We start from the raw sequence: 23,543 nt of genomic DNA, 5'->3' as shown, positions 1-23,543 counted from the left end.
ATCTCCTGAGCGATGGGCAGGCAGAGAGCAAAGCAAACGAGGTGTTTCTGACCGACAACGAAGGTCTGCTGTCGTAGACATCTGATCGTGCTTAAAGACGACTCTGCTGGGTGATCTTCAACCGCGTGGCTCAACATTGGGCTCGCAATTGTGGCGGACTGATCGGTTTAGCAGTCTCGACCGTTTGACGCATCATATACATCCCCGACCTCTATTCGATAGCGCCAGCTAATGCAGCACTGAAGCATTGGAGAAGACATCGAGATCGTGCCTGGACCGTAGAGGTCATCTACTCTGTTACGTCTGCGTGCGGATCATCATGTCGACTGTCATCCGGGACAGAATTGCACAGCGTAGCTCCTTGTAACAATTCGCCTTTCAGAGGTGGTGGGCACTTGCAATCGGTGCTTAGACCAGCCACGAAGCACAAGGAGCGCAGAACACACTGCACCTCTGCCTTGATGGACGCGTAATGAATGATTGCAGCTCTGGTGAACTACAGCCGAAACCCCAAGGTTCACTTAGACCCCGCCAGACGATCAATCAGTATCTGCTCTGCTCTGCTCTGCTCTTTTCTCCTCTCCTCCCCTCCCCTCTCCTCTCCTCTCAATCTGCCTCACCGCGAGCGCGAATGTCCCATCCGATACAACTTTTCCATGTTCATGTTCCACCCCAGGTCGGCGAGAACTTTGCTCCCTGAATGAATCATGATCGAAGAGACGCGCTCATCCGCCACATCAGCGTAACCCCGCTTCCAACAGGGAGAATCAGGTGATTACATGTATGACGCGGGCGGATTGAATTTCTACCTGATCGGGTAAAAGTGCGATGATGAGAGAGAGAGAGAAGACAAAGTGGTGAAGAACAGGCGCGTGCATTTCCAGTCGGTGGTCTTTTGGTTGAGTTAGTTATGTTTGATATCTTCTTGTCATCTCTATCTCTCTCTCTGCACTAGCTACCGATCAAGCATCGCCCATCATCATTCACATCGACGACGACGACGACCAGACACACACCTCTTACGTCCCATCTCAACAAGTGACATCACAGGTGGAGCGACCTCACATATCGCAATTTGATCCGAAGAATCCCATCCGACGTGCAAAGTACCACTATTCAGCCAGGACGCGTCCCTTTTGCGTGACTTTCTTTTTCACTGTCCACCCTTCATCTCTATCCATCCATCCATCAATCCATCCATCCATCCAACCACCTGAAGCACATTAGTACATCTCAGTACATTACTCTTTTCGCTTTCATATCAGCCTCTTCACTTTTCCTCATCCTTCTCGTCTAGCGTTCACGCATCAGAGTCGGACACTGCTCGAAGACGAAGAGAGAACGGTGAGAACCGACGAGTGAGACAGGCGAGATCTCGTCCTCCTCTTCAGAGTAGGTGAGTCATCCTGCCTTCTGTTGCCACCTTGATCCTATCTAAATTCTACCTCAAGGTTAAGAAAATCGCTCATGTTCTCTTCATCCTTGTTGTCATTGTACAGAGCTTGAAGCCTTGTCATCATCCCGCCGGTCGGGTAACCTTGTCGGCAGGATCGAAAACATCAGTCGCAACCCTCCCACCTCTTCTTACATCTGACGTCTTTCTTCCCCTGATGTCGCGTCCAACGAGCTCGGCTTCCCATCACCGACCATCTGGGTCTGGATCCAGTTCCATGGGGGGTGAACTGTAAGTCATGATCGCTCTCATTCGAGTACCGGTCCGTCCACGAAGGGAGATTGACGAAAAGCTATATCGTTTAGAATGGGACGCGTCCATACCTTCTCTCCGACCCCTACGGCATCTTCTTCACATCACCAAGTCTTCTATCCTCAAGATCATTACATGCAACATGGGGTCTATCCTCAACAATTCGATTTCCGACAGGGAGGATATGGAGGAGAAATGTCAGGACAGATGATCGCGCCATATGCTGGGCATCAAGTAGCCCAAGGACGCATGGCTATACCGCTGCACGGTCAACATGGCAACGTCATGGCTATCAACTCTGGCGGTCGACCGGGCAGAACTCCGGTGCGATCCACTCCCCCCCCAAACGGTCTCGATGACTGTGGACCTTCACCATTCTTACCAGAAGACGAAACGACACCCTATCTTCCGGCTCATTTCGACACTTACGGCAACATTTCGGAGTCGCCTAGCATGAGTCATTTGCAGCTGCCTCCTAATCACCTTGTCTCCCCCACTGAACAGATGAATATGGCGCGCATGGCTCCACAATTGATGAGGAACAACTCCATGCCTTTGATGAATCACCAACCGCAGCAGTTTGCTCTTCCTGTTCAACGAAGAGGTCCGCCCATGCAACAAACTCGGCCGAATATGGCGCATCGACAGACGATGCCAGCACCGATTCAGCGACCGGGCGGACTACAGAGAACTGCGTCACTCCATGCCCCATCGCGTTCTGGTAGTCCACATATAGCTGGCGATATTTTCGACCCAGTACCACCCGGAGCCAGCGGATCACCTGTCATGCGGCATCAGATGCATCCACCTCATCCGCCTCAAGAGAGTATGGATATGGGTTGGGATCTTGCTTCATATGACCACAACGTAAGTGTATTGTTAAACGGCGTCGGCTTTCCAGCTGACACCACATCTGACAGTATCCCGTCAACGGACAAGGTATCTCTCCAGCTCGGGCTCTCGGTCCTGCACCTATGCAACCGCAACACTTCTCGCCACACCGGGAAGACCTTATGATTACGCCACAAGGAAACAAGACAGGCTATCCTGATCATATTCATTCTTCGGCGACCTCTTCCACTGCTGCCAGTTCCTCGACTATTTCCAGCATTAGCGATGCGAGTGTGCGATCTGCCCAACAACAGGTCAAACATCGGAATCTGAACAGCAGCGATGACGAGAACGATTCGCCGACGCGTGGTCCGTCTACCTCTCGAGCGATGATGAAGATGCATCTGGAAGAGAAGAAGCCACTTGCTGCTGCTCTTACCCGTCCTGTTCGGATACCGCCGAAACCTGTCACTAGCGGTGGCAGAACAAGCGCCAAGTTCGCTAAGGTCGCAGAAGACCCCGGAGTAGAAGGTGTTCCAGCTGGACCTCGACCATCCGAACGACCTGGTCCTTCATTCGCCTGTATTATCGGTCAAGCCATCCTCCGTTGCAAAGCTGGTGGGCTTTCTCTAGAGCACATCTATCGATATGTCGAGACCGCGTATCCCTATTTCAAGACCGGTGACGGAGCGTGGCGCAATTCAGTGCGACATAATCTCTCGATACACAAGATGTTTGAAACTATACCCCGAACTGAGATGTTCCCACCCGGCAAAGGCGGTATCTGGATCATCCACGAGGAGGAAAAGTGCCATTGGCCGTCAGAGGACAAGTTCATCAAGAACTTTCCTTCGTCTCACCCGCACCACTCAGTGTGTCGGCAAACACTGCATGAGAAGGCTAAGGAGCAGGAGGCCATGGAGAAGGCAGCAAAGGAAGGGAAGGTTTATGTTCCCAAAAAAGGCAAAAAGGGCAGGAAATTGGCTGTTAAAGAGGACGAAGAGGACGAAATCGAGATGGTTAGATCTTCATCCCTCACTGAGCTGCCGTTGCAACGGACAGACTCACAGCAAGGTATTGCTGTGCCCATGGAGGGTTCTCTGTCTCAGATCGGCGAATATTCCACCACCCCTCAGATGTCGACAAAAGTTCTGCACCCACCACCTCTGGCTCAGCACGACTTTTCCGAGGTTGCAGATTTCGATGACGATGATGGGGAGTTCTTGCCCATGAACGCAGACGATAGCGATACCACGCCGGTCGATGTGACACCTATCGAGCAACCGCGAAATCGAGAAGATGATCTGGCTCGTCAAGGAATTATGGTCCCTCCCCGCTTTGAGCGTAAAGAGAAGAGGCGGCAGCTAGATTTGGACGACGACAATGTTTTCACGTCGACGAAGAAGGTCCGAGTTGCTGAGCCGCTTGCGCCGAGACATCCCATACCTCAAGAGACCGTCGACCGTGATCTGGACGATTCGTTCATCACTCCTGAAAGAGAACGACCCGTCGCCAACGGGAAGATTATGTCTAGCGCTTTCAAGACTCCTGCCCTTGTTCAATCCTCTTCATCTCCAACTTCATCTCCTATGCCTCAAACGATCACCCGAACAACGCATCATCCTAGCGCCTTACAACAAGCTTGGACCCATGACGACATGGCTGAGTCGAACTCAAGGGATTCATCTCCTGCTCGACCGATGTTGGAATCAGCATTCGACTTCAAGCCCAAGACTGTTCGAGCTCGCAACTTGGCTCAGGAAGACGAGTTTGTGCCCACTTCAACACGTCATTCTCCTCGAGCTCCTCCCAAGACACCTGTATCTCGTTCTTCTGCCGCAACGGACAAGACTCCCAGGTTGCAACATCATCTGCGCACACCGAGCCTCTCCAAGACACCAATGTTCTTCGGTGGCAGTCCAGCCTTACCACCACCATCCGCCAGTGCTTTGCTTTCAACACCGATGTGGGAGGTTGGAGGATGTCTCGACCGGCTAAAGGATCACTTGACTGGCTCGCCAACTCGAGGATCAATTCGTTCACCCATGCCTCCTACAAGTCCGACGAGATACGCAATGCTGCTTGATAGCGGCGCGTCACCCCGGAAAAGGAGAGATGTAAGTTTATGACAAATATCATGACGCGAGTGTCGACCAGTAGCCTGTTCCCATTTTGTCTTTTCTTTTTAATTCTTCATAGTATTGTTTGAGGTTCTTGTTTGTCCGGATCACTCAGTTTCAGCTCAGTCATATGTGATATCCCAATACCACTCGCCATCGCCCCCGTTCACACTTCGTGCAGTATCCCCTTGTAGTGTAGCCTGTTTTCCGTATGGTCGGATATCACGTTCCCTTTTATAGTCCTAGAGACATTGTTGTTGATCAGATTGCCTGCTTTGAAGCGCATGAATCTAGTATGGTCCTTGGCAGTGAACAGCTAGTGTTAAACATACGCTGACGGGCAAGGAACGCACAACGTGTGAGGTATGTTCTCCCGGAAAGGCGCTTTGGCATATCGTGCATGACTACTGTAATTGCAAAGGTGGTGCTACCAATCATGCTCGTAGTCTGCGCAGTTTCCAGACTGTACGACACACGTGTACTCCAAGTACGGACATCTACGATCACGTCTTCGGTCAAAGTTCGGCTCTCGAGATGGTGATCAAGCTGAGAGAGATCGGCTAGACCAATTTTGACAACCGACTGTTTACTTCTTTTCCTCCTCCTTCGCCTCTTTCTTCCCCTCAGCCTTGTTCTCTCCCTCCGACTTGGAAGCGTCTGTAGTAGCTGTAGTGGCATCTGTGCTAGCCGCAGATTTGGTATCTTTGCTCGGGCCTTCCGCCTTCTTCGGATCTCCTTCATCGGTGCTTGCCGTTGGCTTCGAAACACTCGTATCTGACAGAACGATTTTTCTCGTTTCTTCGTAGGTTTTGTTTGTATAGTCCGATTTGTCTTTATCGCTTTTCGCCACTCCATCCGTATGCGGTATCAGCTCTTTGGGTAAAAATGACCCCCCAAGCCGCTTCATCGTTTCGCCGAACCTGGACAGTCCATCTGTGGCCGTCGGGGTATCCTTGATGGAATCAAATTCGCTGTTCATCAGATCTTCGGCAGCCTTGATCCACTTGGTCAAGGCAGTGTCAAAGTCCGATGTCCCAACACCACCTGCTGTATCTGTCGTGCTTGTAGCGGGATCAGCCGTACTTCGTCTTCGACCTGATCTGGTCGACGAACTTCCTGCCTCAGTGTCTGTGCCGGATGCCGATGTTCCTGATCGACTACGACGTCGTCTGTCCCTGTCGCCTCCGCCACTACTACTGCCGGACGGGCGATCACTTGTTCCGGAACTCCTTCGGCGCTGCCCTCCGCCCTTGGATTTGTCGGAGCTTCCGCCTTCTGATGTCTTGCTCATGATGACCGCGTCTGCCCCGGAATCGACTCGTAATGTCGTCTGTGGTAAATGCTCAAGTGTGACTTATATAGGATGGGCGAGTAACGGTGTCTTGTGATGACGATGGCTTGGTGGCGAAGATGTGATGTCGTCGTATCCTCAAGAGGGAATCGTGGATGATCTGTCGATGGTATGACTCCTGCCCTATCAGTCTTCCTTGACCAGTATGTTCAAACAAGTCTCATGTATCCATCCTTTGTCGCTGCCCACCACATCGAGAAAGGTTGAAAGTGCCACTGTCAAAGCTGGATGTGGCACCGTGTCCAGCAATGCACAGTGGACCCCTACTACCACGGACGAAAGGTATGCGTGCTATTGCTGGAGTAGTGCGTTGACATGCAGGTCACCGCGATGGAACGTGTCATGCAAAGCAAGATGTGGAACGCTGAAAGCCAGCAATGCGAACATGACTGATTTCTCAATGGTGACTATCACGATGACACACTGTCTGGTACCATGTGGTACAGCATACGAAGATCTGATCGCTTCACTCCCAAATACCGTATCACTGCCGGGTGGGCTAAGTCACAGTACACAAAGTACCGGTGTTGTGTGCCATCATAAATATCCCTGTGCCGTGTGAACGAAACTCCTAGTGTCGAGCTCTTCTCCCTGTTCGATGAGTCCTCGTTCTGCGTCGACCAACATGCGCACTCCCGCCCCTGGTACCTCGATTTTGAGAGGTCTCTCTCCCACCTCTACTGGTATACTTCGTGGTGGCGCCTCCCCCGCTCCTATCTGTGTACCTGGTCATGTCGCACCTACCACGTCTGCCAGTGTATTTCGAGGTATGACCTCTCCCGCCTCTACCAGTACGGGCGTCCTTTCTCCTGTGATCGCCTCGACTCTGGATGCATGACCGGCACTAGTCCTGAGACTTTGAATGGAACGACCATAGTCAAAGTCCTTCAACAAAGTAATGGGTCCGTCAAGAAAACTATTCAGCGATTTCTGCCATTTCTGCGCACCGCCAGCATTCGCGTAGGAGCCCGAGGAGATTTTCTGGTTGATTTTTGATAAAATGTCGAAGACATCTTCACGGTCAGAGCCAACTATCCTGAAATAACAGTCGCCTGGGAGGACGAGACCTGCGGACCAAAAGATAGGAATACCACTACTGCACAATGGTCCACAGACCGCAGGTTTCGCCTTGCTGATTCACACTTTGCAATTTACAATATCGCAGACAGTGATAAGCCCGTTGTCGCAGGATTTTGAGGTTGCAGCCCAAACGATGTATGCGAAATCCGCAGGAGAACGCACTCAAGGTTGGAGATCAGTTATCGATCGACAACAAACGCCAACACCTTATTCTGCCCTGGCAGTCGGCACACACTGCAACACTTCCATGCCAAGTATGGACTCGTGTTCGGGAAGGGCCTCTTTTTACAGACAGAGAGGCAGAGTCGGCAGGGTTGGACATGACCATTCACATAGATGGGATTGAATGAGCGGAGAGTGCTTTAACGTTATGGGTGTGGTGTTATACACGGCTGGTCATCAAAGCTGGTTTGCTCTCGTAGAGCCTTGAGTCTTGACGGATCACGCTACTACGGAATGCTTTGTTCCCTTGTGGAGCTCCTTTCTAGCCTAAGCAATCTGCTATGGCTTGGAGATGTGGTCCTCCCCGTACTCCTTCCGTGTCCTGATTCAATGCCCAGACCATCATCCCTCCGACCTGGCTCTTCCACTTCTGACACACTCCCGAAATATCGCTCGGCTCCAACCAAGTCCAGAACATCTGGTTGGTCTCGTCGACCCAAGCCTGAGAGAGATCAGCTGGGTCGGGTGCCGTCCCGCTCTTGGGTCTGGCGTCGAATTGAGGTCGGACTTGCTTCATCTTGGCCTCTACAACCGTACCCAACGTCTTATCGATTGCTGGATTGAAACGCAACCACCCAGAGGAATAGTTGTCTACGCCGTTAGTCTCGTACATGGCTCTTCCGCCCAGCGGGCATCCGAGCGGACCGTTCGTGCACAGTGAAGGGAGTTTGAAGTATTTGGCGTTCAGCGGGAAACCGATATTACATTTCTTCATATCGATATCCTGACCCGAATAATACTTCATGACCGTCTCGACTACTTTCCCACCCGCTTGGTAGTCGGACACGGTGCTGTACCGATTGACGTAATCGTAGGTCATGACGTTGTACATGTCAACGATATCGTTGAGCTGCTTGATCGAGTCCGAAGTGTAGGCGGCCGCATCGCTCGTGTCGACCCTGGCCCCCAAAGCCACAGAGAGGATTGCATTGGGCATCTTGGCTCTCATTTTCTTCAAGAGACTTATCTCTCCAGCAGAGTCGCTTTGGGTCGGGAATTCTGTTCCGAGAATCTCATCCCACACATCAGTACCATCACTGCAAAGGGACGAACAAGCGATTACGCACCCCAATCAAGATCAAGTCCATCGAGTCCGAAAGCGTCCACCAGCCCCTTGGCTTTCTCCACGAATTGGTCGATAGATGCCTCGCCGCCTCGAACCATGGTTGCGATAGGGCCAGGTCCCTTGTCACTCCAGCCCCCAAGTGCAGCGGACACTTTGACTCCTTTTGCCTTGATCTGCTTGACGGTGTCCGGAGTAAAGTTCCCATCGGTCGAATACTGGAATTCGTATCCACCCGGTGCGGCACCGGCGCCGGACGCCTGAGTGTCAACTGCTTCTCCGTCCCATGGTCGCATCTCGACGAATGCTGCGTGGATGGGGAATGAGTATGAGCGGATCGGTCTTTCTTCGACCTTTCAATGCCCCGAGAAGAGAGATGAGAGACAAGACCTACCCAAGATAACGTGTGTGACTCCAGTTAGATCAGGGATAGCAGGAGGAGTACTCTCGGTACCGAAGTTGTCGTAGCTGCGTTGGTAGATATATACGTATCAGGAGTACCACAAATCGGAGTGAGGGAGAAAATCCTACCTTTGCCAGTAAGCCACAAAGCGTCCACCGGCATCGCCCCCTCCGCCACCAACGCTGATAGTGCTGTTCCCAGACGGCTCAGCAGCCGAACCTGAAACGGTGGCGGTCACTGACGAAGCATCAGGGGGCGACGTAGAGTCGATTGGGGCACTACCAGTGACGTTAGATGCAGCGTCTGCAGTAGAAGCCCCTTGAGATGTGGCACCAGCAGGTACAGCTTCGGCACTGGTTGTCGGAAGCCCAGCAGCGAGATCCGCGCCTAGTGACGAAGTCGGCGACCCGATCCCATCTGACCCCACTGGATCCGAGGGCATATCAGAGGCAGTGTCTGATACATCGCTGGAAGGAGAGGACGATCGCGGAGCAGACGCAGTATCAGTGGAAGCTACCTCACTCCCCACAGTCTCCTGCAGAGAAGCTGTGGGAGCTGCGACAGCCGTCGGACTATGTGCATCGGAGACAGCTGGTGCCACAGCATCAGTTGCAGCTTGTCCACCGCTACCGCTGCAGGGGGAAGGCTCCTCAGCTCCTCTATTTTTTCTTTTGCAACACTGTTCCTGCTCCTCCGAGAGTTGTAGACAGCCCGAAGAGAGACACAATAACTCATAGATGGAACCTTCTGTAGGAAAAGGGAGACACTCACGTTGTTGCTCCATCACTACCATAAATGGAACGAACCAACTGTTAGCCAATCGTCTACGTCGATCTACAACGTACACCGCGGTGAACTTACACTGCCGGTGCTGCTGCCCCACTACTATCACTTGTATCTAGTGGTCAGCATGACTGAATCCTTCCGATTCAACCAAGAGGACCATGGCCCAGCAGCTTGGAATGAGACGCGACGTGAAGACGGAATCGTTTGATCCACTCACGTGAAAGGCCACACACAAGGATTCCCAATCTGTCCAGCCTTGCATACCGTCCCTCCCTGACAAGTGTATTTCGAATTGGCATCATGCCACGTCGTATCGCTATCGCAAGTGTACGATACGTCCGCCTGCGGCAGCGGAATAGGGCCGGGTGCAGGTGCTGCCGAGATGAGTACAGTACCCACCAGAGCTACGAATGCAGCTTTGGCGAGGATGAGACATGAGCGTCTCATCTTCGAGCGACAGGGTTGAGGTTTGATTTTGTAAATGAATGGAAGGAGAACAAAGGCCGGCTTTGTTCTTTCTTGTCTTCTTGGATGGACAATGGGCGAAATCTGTTGATCGTCTCGAGTCAGAAGAAACATACAAGACATTAGATACAGATCAACGAATGCTCACATGGACTGGTCAAGCCTAGACGTTGATGGGAGCATATCATGCACATTTGATCGTCCTGTCTCTTATACCATGACAGAGTGGTTAAATGCCGTGGACACATTTCATACTATATACAAAGGATCGACTTCCTAGGGATGACGCACAAGGGATCCTAACCTTTGTTTTAGCAGGGGCAGGTATAGGCAGGCCAATCGGGAAACCGTCCTTTGCGAGTCATTCATTTCTCAGCGTTGGTCTGAGGCACCTCTGTCAAAGGAAGTCAGCGGGGTCAGGCCTGATCACTGTCACTTTGCATCGTTACACATTAATGACGATGTAGGAGCCGGATGTCGGGTATATTGAGCCAGTACACTGTGAAGCGATTGATACAAGATGGTCAGGTTGGCGCTTTGCGTCGCTGTATGACAGGGCAAATCGCGGCGTTTCATATTACATCATCGTGATGTGCAAGTTGTCTGACTTCAACAGTATGACGCTTGATTGTTTGCCTTCTCTGTCGTCTATTCCTCTTCGTCCCTCTCTCCTCTCCGATCGTCGTCGTCTGCCATCTCCACGTCAGGCGCGCTACTCTCGATAGGCGCAGTATGCCACGTAGCTTGAATTCCGCCAGGAGCATCGATGATCTCCTTTGTCCCTTTCGCGAGTGCCTGGTCGTTGGAAAACTAGATCAGTACTGCTTCGTATCGAGGAATCAACCAGACTCACCCTTTCGGCGGCATCTCGAGCGGAATATGTGACCCTCAAACCCCCATCGACGACCTGCACCGCGCCTCCCGTTGATTCGTACCACTCTTGAGCAGCATGCCGCCCTTCCTCGGACTGCAAGACATCACCCGTGACATCGATGACTCGCGATCGGTTGTCCAATCGCATCGGTCTAGGTGGACCTCCTCTTCCCCTACCGCGCGCTCGAGGGGCTCCTCGTCCTCTCGGACGAGAATATGGAGAGTATCGAGCGGATGAGTCTATGCCGAGAGTGTTGGCCTGTGCAGTGCGTCAGTGGAGGGGACGCTAGAAGAAGTAGAGGTTATCACATACCTTGTCTCGAAGTGCAGACAATTGAGCGCTCAGCTTTAACAGCTCATCCTGGTCTTTACCCTCCGTAGTCTCCATGCCGTGTTTGGCCAGCTCTCTATCCAGCTTCTCCTTTTCGCTCATTTGTACGTCTTCCGCCTCCTCCTTCTTTGGCTTCTTCAGTTCTTCCATCTCCTTGCTGAGCTCTTTGAGTCTCGTCAAAATTTGAATCTTTTCCTCCTTGCTTGCACCTTCTGCGCGCTTGAGCAGTACCTTTTGTTCCGCCATCAGAGTCTCCTGCTTCGCCTTTCGCTCTTGCACCTCGAGTTCCGCCAACGTAGCTCTTAAGCGACTCTCAGGACCGGAAAGCTTCGCCTTCACATTTCCCTGGGGTCCCTCTCCGTTATTTATCTTCTTCATGTTGGCCAAAAGCTCTGCACTCTTCTCCAAAGCCTCTTGACCTGCTGCACCTTGACCAGGCCTTGGCCGATGCCACAAAACTTTGACGTGTCTCGAGCCGAATATTGCATCTTCGCTTTTCCAAGCGGCAAAAGCCTGCAGATTCGTTGCAAAGCTTATCAAGGCACGCCTATTCTTTGCCTCGAGCGCGACGTTGGTAACATCGCCGAATCGTTCAAAATAAGAGGTGATGGCTTGGATACTGAGTGACGCTGGAGGAATATCGGTGATGACCAGTGAGGTCGATGTCCGATCGGAAGGAGGTCGGTTGGATCCCATGAAGTTGTTTGACGCCCCACTCTGGTCAGATTGAGCACCAGGTCTTGCCATTGGAGAAAACGGCACGGGGAATCCATGGTGTTCTTGCCCTGGTCCCATCATGTGTCCGTTACCATTCCCGTGGGGCGTAAAGACATTGCCACGTCCTCTTCCTCTTCCTCGACCATTTCCTCTTCCCGGTCCACCTGGTCCACCAACGCCCATGAACGGAGGAGGGAATTGTGCGAACATCATCTCCGGTGTCGGGATAATTACGTCTTCTGAGTGCTCGTAAGGACAATTGGCACCTCTCATGCAAAACCCGCGCTCTAAAGTATGGGTCAGGTCACCGATTTCTGCTTGTGTAACGGGTCAAACATACCATGATAGTCATAGCATTTCTGTCTCCTGGGCCGTCCAGGGGCTTGTTGCGCTGCGACTTCTTCCATGCTGACGTCTTTGTTCGCTTCTAATGCTAGTTCACTGGTAGCAGCACGTGAGGCTGTCGACGGACCAGCTACCGGTTGAGCAGAGGGCGCTGAAGGAACATAAGATGACACGAGGGATGGTCCCTTTGGTGGAGAAGGGGGTTTAGCGATAGGAGGTAGATATGATTTTGAGTTGAGTGTCTGGAAGAGATCGTCCACGAATCCTTTCGCAGCTGGAGCAGGGTCAGCTTGATAAACTTGTCAACCACCAACTAAAATGAAGCTCACAATCCTCCAGGAAGTCGACTAGCTCGCGCGACATGAACTGTAGGACATAGCAATTAGCTGTGATTACCCAAAATGTCACTGACTGAGCACTCACAGTCTTCCACTCATCCTCCTCCATCACTGCGTCGTGCTTGAGGAGGGCGATGATGTAATCTGACATGACGACCGGATCAGCATCGCAGCTGAACAAGGCAAAATGAATCAGCGAAGCTTTCGCACGTAACACAGTTGATGGACAACGCACAGAGGCTCAATCGTCTTGACCAGCCAAGTTTTGAATGCCGTGGTATCCAGAGCATCGTCGAAGGGCATTGTTGCTGAGTACTACACCGGAGTGATTTGGGGTTGGAGACGTCTAGTCGAGGCAGAATCGATGGAGATGTTGGAAAACACGAAAGACGATGGATCATTTTGTTGCGAAGCGAGAGAGTATCGATGAAAGCCACGTGAGCGTAAAAGGGGAGGAACAATCAAGCGTTCAATCACTTGTGGCGATCCAGAGAGCAGTTGGTGACCCGCAAGGATGGTGTGGTCAAAACGACGTTGAAATCACGGTACATTTGCCGATGAGCCTCCTTACAATGACAATGATGATGATCCTGTTCAGCGGGGTCCAGATCGAGTTGCTTCTGTCCTCGATGGTACATGTCATGTTTAGAGTGGTGTGACATATGACGAACCTGCAGACATCATGGTCCCACCCGGTATCCTGTCGACACAGGCACGCGCGCGTCTATCGAGTCAAAAGTTGGGTTGAGTGGAGGCAAGTTACGACGACATGCGAGTGCATATGATGGGCAGAACAAGGTATGGGATGGTAGGTGATCTTCCTCCTCCTCTGTCATCTGGAACTCAGACAGCGGGGAGGACACCTTTCTTGCTGCATGACCTTTCATATCCATCGCACTTGCTCTGTTTATTCATGAGTGCTTTTTCCTTGTGAGAACAGCAATAACAATCTCTTTGTTCTTGATCTGTTTCGGTGTATCCTCATTAACCATAATTTCATAGACATCGTCGCGATTCTTTGTGTATAGACCTCATAACCACTACCTCACTGCCCACTCTCCCAAAATGCCGTTGATACAGAGGCAATCCACACCTATCCCTCCATCGCTCGACGTCGACGCTTCGGATCAACTACCAGAACCATCGCGCAGCTCTCACTCGATCTCGACCCATCGTCCATCGCAGACACGCACGCCTGTACCGTACCTCAAGCTCTTACCGCTGCTCGTCCAGCGATGGTCAGAGGGATTCACCTATGCGGTCATATTCCCATATATAAACGAGATGATCCATTCTATGGGGATAGAGGAGAAATCAGTAGGAGTCTGGTCCGCAACGGCTGTCAGTGAAGTCCTCCCATATCGCACCGAGCTGAGCTGACGCTGGGCCATGTATAGGAATCAGCAATGATGGTCACTGAATCGATAATGGCACCTTTCTATGCGCCGCTGGCAGATCGATTTGGGCGAAGACCCGTCCTGATAATATTGATACTTTTGTGGGGTGTCTTTGGAGTAGCGTTTGGGTTCTCCAAAACAGTGTGGACCGTCATCATGCTACGAGCCTGCCGCAAGTCAACCATTCCTCTCATATAGTAATGGTTCATGGTCCTAATCTGAGGTATATACAGTGGGGCTATTGGCGGGATGTGGAGTGATCTCGAGGACGATGGTTGGCGAGCTTTGCGACAAGTCCAACCGGATACAGGGTGAGAATGACTTCGACCACTACGACGTTATCCCGACGCTGATGATGTTTTCCTAGGTTTCGCGATCTTCTCACCTGCTCTCGTTGTCGGACTGACGACCGCGTGAGTGATCCACTGTCCTGTCATTCCCCTCATAGCTCACGTCACTCCCGAGGTTGGCAGACCTATCGTCGGTGGTTTTCTCGCGAAGCCTGTGCCCCGGATCCTCTCACCATCATGGACCATGTTCTCAGATTATCCCTATTTGTTGCCGGCGCTGTTCACAGGTATAACGGCCATAGCTGGCGGCATCGTGTGCATCCTTCTACTTCCTGAGGTCAGTGTCGTGTCGCACTTGTGTCACAGCGACTAATCGTCGCATGTCTTATTCGCAGACACTGCAAAAGTCGAAGCACGATCGACGTGATCTGGAAAAATCGCAGCACAGCGGACTGGGAGGCTTATTACGCTACAAGAAGTTCCAAAACGTTTTAACACTCTATGGCTGTGAGTTCGCAACAACGTTAGTCATGAATGAGCTGACCCCTTTGGACGAACAGTGCATGGCGCGATCATGTTCTCGTGGGAGGCCGTGTACCCTTTGTATGGCTACACAAGCAAGGAGCTGGGCGGTTTGGGGTTGTCGGTGAGTACTTTGGATGCTCTCTGCCATGCTACCGAAGCTTATAGGCGAGCAGACACAGACCCTGGGAGTAATCTTGGGGCTGTCAGCAGGACTGTCAATCTTCATGACCATCTTCGTCTTCCCTGTGTTACACGGATCCCTGTCCGAGCATCGATGTTTACTGTTATGTGACTTTAGTCCCTTGACACTCTTAATTGGTCCAGACACCGAACTGATATTCATCAATTCGACCATTCGTTCAGGTCTCACCGCATATCCTGTCGCGACAATTTTCTTCCCAATCATCTGGGCCATGAGTTATTCGTCGCAAGGAGATCATCTGCCGACACCGGCGTGGGCAGTGATGACTGTGCAAATGGTCCTGCGACGTGTGGGGGATTTTGCATTGACGTGGGTCGGTCGTGGACCAAGCGGACAGCTCTTGGCCCGAGGATTGACCATCTGCACCACAGTCAGCTAGACACGCTCGTGATCGACGCCATACCGGGGCCAGAACATCTCGCTTCGGCCAATTCGATAACATTCAGCGTAGCCGTAAGTGCATTCAAGGCGTTCGATAAACTATCTACTGGCGTCAGAATCTGTTCTGAGCTATATTGATAGTAATCGCAATTTCATTGTAGGCGGTTGGAAGATCTGTGGGTCCATTCGTGACAAGTTGGTTCTTCTCGCTTTCCACGCGGTTCAACTCAGCCTACTCCCCTGGGCGTCAACTCGTTTGGGTGATCTTCATCTTGATCTCAGCACCTTCTATCATCCTGGCATATCGGCTGGGGGATCAGGTCAACTCAAACAAGGAAGAGCATGTTGACGAGGAAGAACGGTACGAGTTGATGGGCGGCGCGTTTGGAGGGAGTAGCGTGGAATTGCAGAATCCGGTGAGGTCAAGAACACCAGCATCATAGTTGTGTGGCGAGTTGTGGTTGTGCTTCACACGGCATGTATCAGACCAGCGAGATGTTGTACCGAGAGCATGAAACATGTCTTCGGGGAAAAGACTTGGCCTTCGGTGGAGCTGAAATGACGGGATGTGTTTTGGGTAGGCTCAATCGTCATTCACTCTACTTGCATCTCTGTAAACCTATCATCTTCGACGCCTAGAGCGCCATATGCGGGGTGTTGAGTGTGGCGCTGATGGTCGATAACGGCAGAGGGGTGGGAAAGTAAAAACCGTACTGACCAGAACTGGCAAGTAAGGATTACAAGGCATCCGGAGGTATCTTCAGTAGCGGCCGTAGGGGTTCATCGCTGCTGTCAAGGGGCGTTTTGAAAATACATATACCTCCGACGACGATACGAAACTTGCAAAATACGTTATGAGAGAACTTTTCAGTTCGAATGTCTCGCTCGCTGGGGATCAATCAAGTGCCACTACCAACTGCGGCCGATCAAGTCTCGGACAGTCAATGACGCAATCGGGCGTTTCTTGTACTGTTTTGAGGGAGGCGTTCGGTCTTGTTGGAATGACAAGTGATCCGACGTCATTTTGAGAGTATGGATTGCAGGACAGACATCATTATTATTCGCGATGAGCATGAACAGGACAAGGAATCATCCGGATTGGTGTTGTAGCAGAAACGCTCCGATAGCAGAACGGTGTGCAGGTGGTAGAAGAGAGACTCGATGCAGAGACGAAAATTTGGTACCACAAGGAACCAATGGAAAAAAGGTGTTCAGGACCCGGTCGTGGTCCCTTGTGAGTCACTGAGAGCGGAACGGGATTTTCGCGAATTCGTCCGCGAGCTGCGAGGTGGAAATTTCCCGTATTCGACCGTTGCACATGATCCCATCGTCTTGCTGGCTTGCTTGCTTATTGTGGATGGGGACCAAGTCTGATTGCATGGATACAGGATGCGTCCTTCTCCTCCCCATGTGTGTGTGTGCACATGCAATCTCCATGCTGAGCCCCATTCTATTGTAGTCATACTCTCTATACCCACCGCATGGTCATGGGAGTCTCAGCTCAAATCAGAGACATGGCTGCTGGGAAAAAGAAAACCTTTGACCGCCACTTTCAATTCAACTTTGACTGTCATTAATTACCGGATGTGGCTGTGACGACTCGATTTTCAATCCAACGGTCGTTCACCCAAAGCAGTATCATGTCTCAGCCTCTCGAAAGACTGGTTTGTATTTCGTGCATGCGGTGCGGTCGTGTCTCGGGGACTCTCTTTTCTCGCTCGCTGATTCGAGCGCGTAACCACGTCGTCGTCGTCGTCGTCGTCGTCCGTCTGAGTGATCGTCCTGTGTAGGGTGACAGACGACGCTGCGCACCCGAGATCATCGGATGGACCCTGCGTCCTAGCAAGAGTGACTTTGGAAGCGATACAAAGAAGGTGACAACTAGACCTGCACTGGTATGAAATGAAGGGATGGTAGACAGCTTGATACCATCTTGTACGCGTCTGATCTCCCCAACCGTTCAGTAGTAGTAGTAGTAGGGGAGTGCTTTGACGTGTTTTGCGGTGGTCACTGCCAGTCGACCTGACGCCAACGTATTGGACGTGGGTATGCAACAATGCCTCGATCGTGGCAGTCGATCCGGACGAGTTGTGTCGGATCAACCTGAACATGTTTCACAAACATGTCTCACATTCCGGACCTCTTTTCACGTTCGACTATTTCCACTCACTCTCCCACTGCATCATCTCCTGAGCAACCTTGGAAAAATGAATGCCGTCATCAAGGGTATGAGAGACAGGCACGCTGCCGCTCCTGGTATGCATGCGCGCTTTTCGCCGCTTTTCTTCCGTACTTACGAGAGAACCCGTTGCTCCGTCGATCAATCCATCTTCTGTGATTGCCGTCAGTCAATTCTTAATGCCCAAAGATTCCCTCACCAAAGCCACGGTCGTCATCATGTACAGGTTCAGGCATGCAGGTCGCAAGGGTGAAGAGGGGGGGATTCAGGTCGGATGCAAACGCACTCTGTATGCTGTGATACTCGACCTGTCTCTCCACCGTGTGTCTCGGACCGGACTGACATGGCATTGCACGACTCCACCCTCACCCACCCCGCTTGCCCTCCGCTGACCAAGCTACGACTGATCCTGTGGGCAGGTCTGGTTCTGATTCTGATTCTGTGGTGAAACGTCAAAACCATTACGTGGATGGGATGGGATGAGGTGAGGTGATTGTAAATCATGTCTGAGATCGGAAAGACAAGGATGGGTGAGGGTCTTGTGTTTCTGCAAAGGTGAGAAACCAATGGGACCAAAAGAACGGAAAGACGACAAAGTGGTCCCTTATGAATCAGTCTACCATCTCCATGCTTAAAAGACCCTTCCCGTCGTGTTTGTCCACATACACCGACCGACCCCCTCAATTGCCCACACCTTTGTTAGATTAAACATCGACCCAACAGCAATCGAATTTAGTTTCATCCTCTCCTTCATCAAAGTAAAACCCAATACCATCACACTCCTAAATCATCATCACTACTGATCAACAAACACCACACCCAAACATCCAAGATGCCTGGTCGATACCTCCTCCTGAGAAGAGCTCGTACCACGGACACCATCACAGAACGCAACACACGTGTGTATTTTGACCGTTGCCTCGGGACCACAACTGACAGACAGACTACTTGCACATGACAGATCCCAAAGCCGCCGAACCATCTCGTTCACTCTCAGACTCGGAACCCACCCATCCCTCTTCGTTGGCATACACGACCGGACCCAAAGTTCTTAGGTCTGTCATCAACCCGACATGGACGGGGTCCAAGACCGGCGAGTCGACAGAACCTGGTTGGTTACGCGGCGCATGGGGGTCAGATGTCGACAGTGAGGAGGAAGGAGACGATGGTGAGTCCACCTGCAAACTTGTGTCATATGCAAAGCGACATCATGACTGATCATTCATGATTCACACAGACGATACACCTGTCTTCGCACTTGAGACTGACGGCGAGACCACACCGGACCAGTACCTACTCTCGACACCTGTCTTCGACGATCAGACGCATGCGCCTCACATCCCTTGTTCCGAAACCTTCTCCGCACTCCCTTCATGGCCTGAGCAGGAGGACGAATTCGAATACGATGATCAGGATGAATGCCTGGATCGATCAGACGACCAAGTCCCTTACGGCCAATCACTCTGCTCAGCTGTGGGGTCCTCTTACGCGAGCGGAGGTCCGTGCAGTTGGGCGTCGTCTCCTCCCTCTTTCATCATCTCCGCGTCGCAATCACGGAAACAAAGCACCGTTAGTGCTGTTATGTGTGGATTGAGGCTCGGTACATCATTCGACAGTCTCGCGAGCTATCTGAGCAAGAACACCAATCTGGGAGAACGAAGGGATCACAACGACGAGAAACAACTAGAAGAAGATGACGAAGAGGACGAAGAGGACGAAGAGATTGATATTTCCGAAATGTCGAATGGTCTCGTCAACTTCACGCTCGACCATTTCTCACCGCGACCCATGTCCTCTTCCACTTTCTCATCGCCCATCGAACCTTGTTCACCCAAATCCTTCTCCTTCTTCGAGGGTGTCTCACCAAAAAGCGAGATCCCACCAGTCATCACGACATCTCGATGGAAGCTCGGTGAATCAAACCTTGACAGAGACATCCTGTCCTCAACGAGACTTGCCACTGAGGTTTCATATTTCAATGGGACAGTCAAGTCCAAGGCTTTTCTGACATCTCGCATCGGCTCAAGAAGACAAGAACTCATCGCAGAGTCTCGCCGGTGATCGGTTTTCTGTCTGTATAAACATAGATTTCATAGAACATGGACCTTCAGTTGTAGATACATCTCAATGTAGTTAGTAATAATGGACAATAGAATTGTATCGGTAGTCTTGTCACAATGGTGTATGCAGTATGCTAAATCATCCTCCCTGCTGTTTACCTATCTTCACTGCATCAAATCACGCAACATGATCGACCGGAGCGCGATTACGAGATCAATTCAGTCAAGTTGCAGCTTGATCTCGGTTCCAAACCATCTCTCGTAAAATCACATACCCTAATTCGTCGCTATTCCCAAGTTCGCATGCCATGTCTCATCCATGGGTGGCTGCCATGTCCTCCAATGCCCGTCCAATCTGGTCCCTTCCGCCGGCAATGCCTGATAGTATGAGGATGGTATGAGGAAGGGCGCCAAAACCCTTGTCCCACTGTGTTCGAGTGTGCCCGGCGAATGTGGGCACAATCACCAATCATTACCGGGCGGGAGTCCAAACGGAACACTCAAACCTACGTTCAGTCCAGATTGTCGTTTGGATCGAGGTAAAGCTGCACCTGTCTCAATATTAGTCACATACTCATCTTCCGAATTCTTACTTTGGCTTGACTCACTGTGAATCAACAAATTCTCCTGCGGTTCATCAGCCCCATCGGCGCCCATCTTCGAATATATATCTCCCGTCTCGTGGCTCAATCCAGTTCCGCTCCGTGCTCTCCTGATCAGTCCACCGCTTGCAGCTGCTGCATTGGCGACACTTTCTCTGAGAAGACCTATACTGCTCGATCGACCCCGCGACGCGTCGAGATTACGTTGTGACGACGAAGTGTAAGCTCTTCGGCGGGAGACAGATGATCGCTTCGACCGGGTACTGCCTGTGCTATCGCCGGTGGCTGTGGAACGACCATGAGAACCTGTTCCTGAAGGTCGGCGAGACGATGTCGAGGCAGATCGATCGCGCGTGTTGGGCGGGTCACCCGTCGAGGGGCTGTTGGTAGCGGAAAGAAGTCCAGTACTTTCATCGTTGCCTTCATCTAAATTTGCATCCTCATTTTCTCTTCCGATTTTCATCCCTAATTCGGTCACCAAAGTTGGAGACGAGTTGTGTACGTTCGCCAATGTTATGGCACCGTTTGATTGACGCACGTCTTCAATTTCCTCCGCGACAGATCTTCTCGGCGTGTTTCCCTCCATAGGGGTGTAGAAGAGGTCAGGGGCCGAACCGGAATCGTTCGTATCAACTCTTGATGAAGAGGGACGCAAGTAGATATGAGAATCGAAATGAGATGGTATAAGTGAGGCTTCTGGCGTCTTTGACTGTCCTTTTCCCGTATCGGAGGGCCTCACGACGGACCGCATTTCCTGTTCTGTGGATCCATCAACGCATACTACATCTGTGATTGGTTCCAGGACTTGACGACCGCCTTGCGACGAGATGACCATCGGAAGTGAGGTTGCAGGACCTCCCCCCGGCTTCATTGTCGTTCTGCTTGGACCCCCCTTCTCTGCAAAGAATATCCCAGTCCGGGCACCCTTTCGAATCATACACAACTCGAATGCGTCCTGGATGCGCGATCGCGTCCGCTCTTTCCAGGCCCAATCGAATTGATTCTCACTGTCGTCCCAGGACCTTTGAGGAGAGCTGGTCTGCGAAGGATCGTGAGTTTGATCTGAATATTTGGGTTTTCGTGGAGTCTTGGGAGGACCCGCAGGTGGTCTTTTGGAGACTCGATGCCCTACCAGACCACCTAACGGCCTAGCGGAGAAGATCCAAAGACCAAAACCCGAAGCAATGACGAGTAATAGCCGAACGGCAACCCAAGCTGTGAAGGCGACCAGAACCCCTTTCGCGTAGGTGGAGAGCTCTCCGGGATTCTCAGCCTTTAAGAAATGTGGGTCACGGTTTGCCGTATGATCGACAGCTCCGCCAAACGGTGCTTGGACGTTTGCTTCTGGTAGCCAGAAGTTGATAAGCACCACGATCGCGATCGCTGCTCGAGGGATCAATGACAGTAGGCCCGGAATCAGCTGTAGAACCGCGTGGCAAGTCTCGGGAATGACATCTCGAGAATAAGGGGTGTTCAGAGGGGATGTTCGAATGTGCAAGAGCAGGGTGAAGTGATTGTAGGAGAATAGCGAAAGATGGAGAGATGCCGGGAGAGAAAGATAGATCGGTTCAATGGCAGGACGTGCTGTTCACCGAGAGTGATCAGGCGAATACCTTCAATCGGTCTGCAAGAGACTCACGCAGCCTCCAACGCCGCCAGAACTCATACCCCATCTCCCATCCCAGCCAGACAACCAGAGTTGACAGTATCCACAGCACCGCATACGCCCCTGTGGCGAATTGCCACTGTTTTCTGCTGTTGGTGTCAAATGACGGATGTGATACACATCTAGATCTATGTCAGCATGATTCCAACTTGGTTTGAGAAACAGTTGACTTACTGCACCAGTATACACATGACATTGGCATCGAAAAACTGAAGGCAATTGTCAGACGACTTGTACCTCGATGGTACCCATTATGCACTTACCAGACTCAACAAACCGTTCAAAAGCCAGGCAGACCATAGACTGATCCATGCAAATCTTTGTCCTACACCCCGTCTCCTAATTATACCAAGATTCAACTCCCTTTTCTTAAATCGAGGTATCTCGACCAGCTCCACTTCTGGCTGCGGCGGTCCCGGCGTCCCATCCCGAGGTGCGTGAGAAGGACTTAGGGTGAGTCGTCTTGACGGAGTAGGTGAAGGGTCTCGGGATGTAGACAATGCGAAGCGGGGTCTTGATGCAGAAGTGGTCAGAGGCGTTGCAGGAGCTGGACGAAGGAAATTTGGTGATGGTGAGTATACCACTCTGGTCGTGTTAGGCTTAGCAGGAAAAAACATCGTTGGATCATCGACCTCGTGTGGATTCAATCTGGGGGACGAGTGGGATACCTTGAGTCTGCCCAATGATGCTCGAGAGGCTATATGGGCTGCTGGATGGTTTTGGAGTCAGCTAGGGCTTCCTTATGACCAGAAGCGGTGAATAGCAACTTGCGCATGATACCTCCCGGTCCGGCCAACCCCCCACGAGGTGTCTGCCGTCTCCATTCTACTGATCTTTCTCCTACGTCTCTCGCTTTACCCTTGTCCACCCTACCGGGAGAGTCTAACACTTCATCTGTCCCCATTTCCAGGTTTTGACTTCTGAAATCACGATCGCTTTTCAGAACCGAAGCCGCAAGTGTGGTGTGCGAACGAATAGGCGGTGTAGTGACTCGTACATGTGGTGGCCTTTCAAGCGACGGCAGATCTTCGGTGGGAGTGACATGCTCGCCCATTGCGGGCGGGGACAAAGGCGAAGGAATGGGCAGGGTAGTTATGACTGGTCTAATGATAGGTGCGGAAGGTGGTGATTGTCGGGTGGGCTGAGGGAAAAGGATTTGGCTCGCTGTACCCGTCTCGAGAGGCAGTAGGACAGGGGGCGTAATCGTTGATGTAGCTTTGACCTGGTTGAGTGAGGTATCCCTCATTGTTCCGTCTTGTCTCTGTGCGTCTACATCTGAGTTGGGTGATCCAGGAGAGCTTTGTGTCCTACGACGTCCTTCTTCTTGAGGCTTGTGCTTCTGTGGAGAGGAAGGCAGTGAAAGAAGAATATCGGAGGAGGATGAAAGCGGTGAGAGCTCGGCGAGATGGGTTGGAGTGGGTTTCAGGTTCGACACCAGTGAGATGATACCGGTATCAATATGATGAAGGGGTGGTGTGGGATGGGGTATGCTCTCTGTTCTCCAAAGGTCGATCGAGAAGCTCTCCGTCGTCTCTTGCGGTGTTGAGGGGTTTTAGTACAAGTGTGAGAGAAGAACAAGATGTTTGACGTTTGAGAGGTCAGTGAAGTAGT

General features: G+C 51.6%; 7 protein-coding genes across 7 annotated transcripts; 3 read left to right on the top strand and 4 right to left on the bottom strand.

Annotated features, from left to right (window-relative positions):
* Nucleotides 1-1,610: 1,610 nt before the first annotated feature.
* IAR55_006272 (uncharacterized protein) lies at nucleotides 1,611-4,665 on the top strand (the record flags this gene model as incomplete). The annotated part of the gene is made up of 3 exons (XM_066949357.1): nucleotides 1,611-1,684; nucleotides 1,759-2,572; nucleotides 2,626-4,665. The coding sequence occupies 3 exons, from the start codon at nucleotides 1,611-1,613 to the stop codon at nucleotides 4,663-4,665; spliced, it is 2,928 nt and encodes a 975-aa protein (XP_066800365.1).
* Nucleotides 4,666-5,242: 577 nt separating this feature from the next.
* Nucleotides 5,243-5,947, bottom strand: IAR55_006271 (uncharacterized protein; the record flags this gene model as incomplete). The annotated part of the gene is made up of 1 exon (XM_066949356.1): nucleotides 5,243-5,947. The coding sequence occupies one exon, from the start codon at nucleotides 5,945-5,947 to the stop codon at nucleotides 5,243-5,245; it is 705 nt and encodes a 234-aa protein (XP_066800364.1).
* Nucleotides 5,948-7,571: 1,624 nt separating this feature from the next.
* On the bottom strand, nucleotides 7,572-10,008 carry IAR55_006270 (uncharacterized protein; the record flags this gene model as incomplete). Its single annotated transcript, XM_066949355.1, has 6 exons — nucleotides 7,572-8,308; nucleotides 8,377-8,679; nucleotides 8,767-8,840; nucleotides 8,904-9,407; nucleotides 9,637-9,660; nucleotides 9,779-10,008. 6 exons carry the CDS (start codon nucleotides 10,006-10,008, stop codon nucleotides 7,572-7,574), a joined length of 1,872 nt encoding a protein of 623 aa, XP_066800363.1.
* A 666-nt stretch (nucleotides 10,009-10,674) lies between these two features.
* IAR55_006269 (uncharacterized protein) lies at nucleotides 10,675-12,933 on the bottom strand (the record flags this gene model as incomplete). Its single annotated transcript, XM_066949354.1, has 7 exons — nucleotides 10,675-10,821; nucleotides 10,880-11,158; nucleotides 11,213-12,234; nucleotides 12,288-12,566; nucleotides 12,622-12,658; nucleotides 12,716-12,803; nucleotides 12,866-12,933. 7 exons carry the CDS (start codon nucleotides 12,931-12,933, stop codon nucleotides 10,675-10,677), a joined length of 1,920 nt encoding a protein of 639 aa, XP_066800362.1.
* A 762-nt stretch (nucleotides 12,934-13,695) lies between these two features.
* On the top strand, nucleotides 13,696-15,868 carry IAR55_006268 (uncharacterized protein; the record flags this gene model as incomplete). Its single annotated transcript, XM_066949353.1, has 11 exons — nucleotides 13,696-13,971; nucleotides 14,028-14,199; nucleotides 14,261-14,338; nucleotides 14,395-14,440; nucleotides 14,501-14,654; nucleotides 14,713-14,824; nucleotides 14,878-14,963; nucleotides 15,016-15,130; nucleotides 15,206-15,353; nucleotides 15,416-15,497; nucleotides 15,587-15,868. The coding sequence occupies 11 exons, from the start codon at nucleotides 13,696-13,698 to the stop codon at nucleotides 15,866-15,868; spliced, it is 1,551 nt and encodes a 516-aa protein (XP_066800361.1).
* A 2,568-nt stretch (nucleotides 15,869-18,436) lies between these two features.
* Nucleotides 18,437-19,665, top strand: IAR55_006267 (uncharacterized protein; the record flags this gene model as incomplete). The annotated part of the gene is made up of 3 exons (XM_066949352.1): nucleotides 18,437-18,503; nucleotides 18,566-18,772; nucleotides 18,842-19,665. 3 exons carry the CDS (start codon nucleotides 18,437-18,439, stop codon nucleotides 19,663-19,665), a joined length of 1,098 nt encoding a protein of 365 aa, XP_066800360.1.
* A 461-nt stretch (nucleotides 19,666-20,126) lies between these two features.
* On the bottom strand, nucleotides 20,127-23,178 carry IAR55_006266 (uncharacterized protein; the record flags this gene model as incomplete). Its single annotated transcript, XM_066949351.1, has 6 exons — nucleotides 20,127-20,215; nucleotides 20,273-21,850; nucleotides 21,906-22,054; nucleotides 22,107-22,141; nucleotides 22,196-22,638; nucleotides 22,704-23,178. 6 exons carry the CDS (start codon nucleotides 23,176-23,178, stop codon nucleotides 20,127-20,129), a joined length of 2,769 nt encoding a protein of 922 aa, XP_066800359.1.
* Nucleotides 23,179-23,543: the final 365 nt, after the last annotated feature.

Source organism: Kwoniella newhampshirensis, chromosome 13, assembly GCF_039105145.1.
Source record: "Kwoniella newhampshirensis strain CBS 13917 chromosome 13, whole genome shotgun sequence".
NCBI lineage: Eukaryota > Fungi > Basidiomycota > Tremellomycetes > Tremellales > Cryptococcaceae > Kwoniella > Kwoniella newhampshirensis.
Note: the sequence above shows the minus strand (reverse complement) of the source record. Positions and strands in the feature narration are given on the sequence as shown.